Source organism: Cyprinodon tularosa, unplaced genomic scaffold (genome assembly GCF_016077235.1).
Source record: "Cyprinodon tularosa strain WSP-4 unplaced genomic scaffold, ASM1607723v1 ctg362, whole genome shotgun sequence".
NCBI lineage: Eukaryota > Metazoa > Chordata > Actinopteri > Cyprinodontiformes > Cyprinodontidae > Cyprinodon > Cyprinodon tularosa.
The window spans coordinates 649,448-654,073 of NW_024039077.1; the positions used below are offsets into that span (position 1 = coordinate 649,448).

Sequence of the window (4,626 nt, forward strand, 5' to 3'; positions counted from 1 at the left end):
AAATTCATGAAAAACTCTCCATTTTTTTTGGTCCAACATAACCTTAGAGGCATTGATGCTGATACTGACACTTGTATTGTGTAGTTTATAAACATAAATATAGTTGTTAACGAGGCTATTGACTGTTTAACATTACTTTTCAATTAACTTTTTACTATTTAATTGACTTGTCAACTTTTTTTTTAAGTTAATTTACAGTGGGTAATAGATCATCCAAGGGCTCATCTAATTGGTCAGATGCCAAAATAAGCTGTACAACCATGTTGCTATATCTTTGCATCATGGCCGGATCTAGATCTTGTTCTTCTAGACCTCACTGAGAGATGGGGGGGGGGGGGGGGGGGGGGGATGCAAGGGATCAAATAAAGTATGTGCCAGATATGTCTACTTTACACCAAATTGTAACAACCTTCTAAATTATTGTCCTGTTAAAAGCTTAATAAGTATTGTGCCACATTCTGTTTTAGATATAGATGCTAATGAGTCTTTTACATTAGATTACATAATATTTGACTCTTTCTTCCTTACAGAATCATTAAAATACTTCCAGTTTGATCATTTTAATCAGATTTATTTTAATGGAATTACATTTGCATATTAATCTGGACTTCAGCAGGACATTCCAAAGCTTTTATTTAAAAGTAGATTTAACGGTTTCTTTTAGATTATTGCCCTTTATCTAATATCCGAAATGGATAACGAGACATTCTTATAATCGATTAACTAAAACACGGCCCATAAATTGTTTAATCTCTTGCATTCCCTTTACTGGTGTCCCAAAGCCCTACTAGATCTCATCTAATTGATGAAGCTCTGTCATTTTATTACTCATCTGTTGTTAAATTTTTACATATAAGGACATCATTTGTTGTTTTTGAGATCTTTTAGCTTAGTTTTTACTTACAGGTTTTGCTTAAGCTATTTGTAGGTATAATGGGTTACAGAAACTGAGGTCAGCTTTCCAAATTAATGATGGCTATTATGGCTATATTAATTAAGATGTTTTCTGATTCAAAATAAAATAAAAAAACAAGATAAAAGTCCAGTTTGTTTTAAACATAAGCGTTTCTTCCAAACTGTCTCTTCAACTCCTGTGGTTCCGTTTGCAGGCTGTTGGCTGTCTTGCACGGGGCTCCAGTGTAACAGTACTTAACTCTGTAAAACAATAAAAAAGAAACTTAACCATAAAAGAATCATCAGCATAAGTGGTTATCATGGTAAAAAGTTACTGATACTGACCTTAGTTTAAAGCATTCGGACAGTGGGAGGCAAAATATAGCTCCACCTAGAATACAAAGCACGGATCCAGCCCAGCCAATAAAGAGAGCTGCTCCCAATTCAAACCTACCCAGAGAGAAACAAAAAAACAAAACAAGAAAAGCTGATTTCAATCTACCGTAAATCAAATTTTGGCTGAAAGTCAGAAATCTTTTTTTTTTTTTTTTTTCCTTAATACATACTTCTGTGCAACAAAGAAGGGGTCAAAGAAGTCAGTTGTGATCCTATGAGCATATATGGAACATGCAGTCATGCAGGAGATTCCTGTGCAGACATTAAATAATTACCAGAACACAGTTGGCTATGCTGATTGAATTAAAAAATGTGTCGAAAAATTACCGCTCAAAATGAAGCTTAAGCCCGACAGGACAGCCAGACGAGCCTTGGTCGCCTCCGAGCCTCCTATTTTTGTACACTTCATTCCTAGTAAAGCCAAGGCGGCACCAAAGAAACCCAGGCATACAGCAGCGATCACCAAACCCCGACAAACCTGAATATAAGCTTTGACAGGAAGACAAAAAGGCACATTTCTAGATTTCTGCAAAAGTGGGCTGTCATGGTGCAGTTTCAAAATGGGGTGTTATAAATGTCTCCAACTGTGAGAAGAGCAGGTAATTAAATGTGTGCTAAAGTGCCCTAATGTGAGCCAAAACATGCGCTAGAGCAGGGGTAACCAATTAAAAATCAGTGGGGTCCGAACACAGAAAATCAGTAAAGGTCCGGAGACATTTTGGATTGTATTTGAGTCAATGAGTCAATGCAATCAACTGGTTTTCCTTAGATAGAAAACTTTGTATCAATTTGACTGTATGATCTGGTTGAACTGTAAAGTGCCTTGAGATGACATGTGTTGTGAATTTGGCGCTATATAAATAAACTGAATTGAAATTGAATTTTTTATTATAATCTGTTAATTTAAACAGAATTTAACACGGAAATAAATGCATCTATGTTATACATTGAATTTTTAATAATTAAAAAAAATCTAGTGTTTTTTGAAGTAGAGAAGAATCGTTCAGTTTGGTATACAGACAATTTCCTTATTCCCATATTTTATAAAACAGCTGAACTTAACGTTTGTGTTGTTTTTTTCTTTTTTATTGCTTAATGAGAGCAGTGGGCTTTAGGCTGCCCTGCAATGCTTTTAAAATTGGGTTTGAATGGTGACAAAGCCATTCTCAAGCCCATATCAAGGTTCACATTGAGCCTGTATTGATATTTATTTTTGATTCTGTTCATGGCCGAGAATCCTGCTTCACAGCAGCAGGTTGAGGCAAACATGCTCAAAATGTGCAGGGTCGCCTTTGAGCACACCATTTCACTTTTCTTTCACCAGTTCACCGCAGCTTTTTCAGCAGTCCACCTTTTCTCTGCTTTCTTTTTCTCATAATCTTCTCCTTTTTTCCCATCGCTCGGCTCGCCACAGGTTTTCCTTCTGTGTCTAGAAGTAGCTGGAAGCAGTGACCCAAACTGACACAGCTCATTGGCTGGTCTCGGCGCTCTGGACGGCTTTACAATATTAACAGGAGAAGCGGTGCAAGTGAAGTTGGACACTGTCGTTGGACAACATGCGTTAATTTATAAATGTTTTAAATCAGGACCTCTGCGCTATTATCCCTTTGGGAGTCAAAACAATGCTTAAGTGCCCCTATGGGAGCCAAAAGTCATGCTATAATACCCCCATGAAGGCCAAAACATGTGCTACAGTGCCCCCATGGGCACCAAAGCATGTGCCAAAGTGCCCCTGTGGGAGCCAAAACTTGTACTAAAGTGCCCCATGGGAGCCAAAGCATGTGCCAAAGTGCCCCTGTGGGAGCCAAAACTTGTACTAAAGTGCCCCATGGGAGCCAAAGCATGTGCTAACATGCTCTCAAGGGAGCCAAACATGTGCTAATGTGCCCCTGTGGGATCCAAAACTTGTACTAAAGTGCCCCATGGGAGCCAAAGCATGTGCTAACATGCTCTCAAGGGAGCCAAACATGTGCTAATGTGCCCCTGTGGGAGCCAAAACGTGTTAAAGTCTCCCATTGGGAGCCAAAACATGCACTAGAGTATCCCTTTGGGAGTCAAAACAATGCTTAAGTGCCGCTATGGGAGCCAAAAGTCATGCTATAGTACCCACATGAAGGCCAAAACATGTGCTAAGGTGCCCCAGTGGGGACCAAAGCATGTGCCAAAGTGCCCCTGTGGGAGCCAAAGCATGTGCTAACATGCTCTCTAGGGAGCCAATATGTGTCCTAATGTGCCACTGTGGGAGCCAAAACATGTGATGCCATTTTTGGTCCCGATACACGGTACTTGGATGTGCATTATTGGCCGATACCATCTGTTTGAAATTGACGTGTGTGTATATATGAAGAACTGCATACTACTTGGATGTAAAATAATTGCCATTATGGCTTTGTCAAGCTGCTGCCTACCTTTGTGAAGCAGGAAAAAGACTAAGACAAAGTGAATCCAGTAGAACTTTTCATTGCCTACCTGGAATCGGTGCCCTATTTGTTGGTACTCACTGATACCAATACCACCATTTTAGTGCTGGATCGGTATTGGTGCAACACTAGTTATAAGTGCCATATTTGGAGACAAAATGAGCTAAAATGCCCCCTTGGGAACCAAAACATGTGCTAAATTGCCCCTATAGGAGCCAAAGGTCATGCTATAGTGCTCACATGGGAGCAGAGAACTGATGGGCACTGTAATTTGACAAACTCTGTGTTGACTTGAATGTCTTTATCATTTTGCTTAATTCGAACACATTTGGGGGTCATATCGATTTAGCACAGCTACCTCACTGACACACACTGCCATGGCCATATGCTTATGAAATGTTTTTATCAGAAGAGAATATCAGACGCTGAATTTCTAACAAACTCACCATCCAGAGCCAGCATTGATGGAAAGTCTTTGCAGTTGGACACTCCTGTAGAATCTGTCACACACGTCTTCCACAGATTTGACCAGAAGGTTGCCGTAGTGATCACCGTCCCATCTACGGATGACACCTTCCAGTAGTCGGTCGGCAACGTAGATGAGACCAAGATCCACCCAGAGGTTGCGAGAAGAAAGGCAACGATCTCTGCTGCCATGTGGTCCATTCTTTCGCTCTTGGTGGTCTGGATTTGGATCGGAGATCTTTCCCTCAGGAGAGACAGAGATAGGGTGGGCCGACCAGACCAGGAAAGGTATGTTAGAGCTGGCAGCTTTCTTCTTCTGCCTCACCTGCTCAGTCTATTTCAGTGGTCAGTGGTTCTTTATGTGGATATGCTATTATGGCAAACCCAAGTTAGATTTTTTTATCTGAAAGGGAAATGTAATTGACAGAGGACACTTCAAAAAGAAAAGAAA

General features: G+C 40.2%; 1 protein-coding gene across 1 annotated transcript; it reads right to left on the reverse strand.

Annotated features, from left to right (window-relative positions):
* Positions 1–1,023: 1,023 nt before the first annotated feature.
* Positions 1,024–4,421, reverse strand: cldn10a (claudin 10a). Its single transcript, XM_038295897.1, has 5 exons — positions 4,157–4,421; positions 1,618–1,779; positions 1,461–1,542; positions 1,240–1,344; positions 1,024–1,155 (listed from the first exon to the last, which is right to left on the reverse strand). Exons 1-5 carry the CDS (start codon positions 4,374–4,376, stop codon positions 1,053–1,055), a joined length of 672 nt encoding a protein of 223 aa, XP_038151825.1. The 5' UTR covers positions 4,377–4,421; the 3' UTR covers positions 1,024–1,052.
* Positions 4,422–4,626: the final 205 nt, after the last annotated feature.

What these genes read in the sequence shown, in the direction of transcription:
- cldn10a (XM_038295897.1), bottom strand. Translation starts at nt 4,376, where the DNA reads ATGGACCACATGGCAGCAGAGATCGTTGCCTTTCTTCTCGCAACCTCT. An exon ending in ATCAATGCTGGCTCTGGATG is followed by an intron (nt 1,780 to 4,156) that starts GTGAGTTTGTTA and finishes TTCCTGTCAAAG; the next exon opens with CTTATATTCAGGTTTGTCGG. An exon ending in TCCGAATGCTTTAAACTAAG is followed by an intron (nt 1,156 to 1,239) that starts GTCAGTATCAGT and finishes ATTGTTTTACAG; the next exon opens with AGTTAAGTACTGTTACACTG.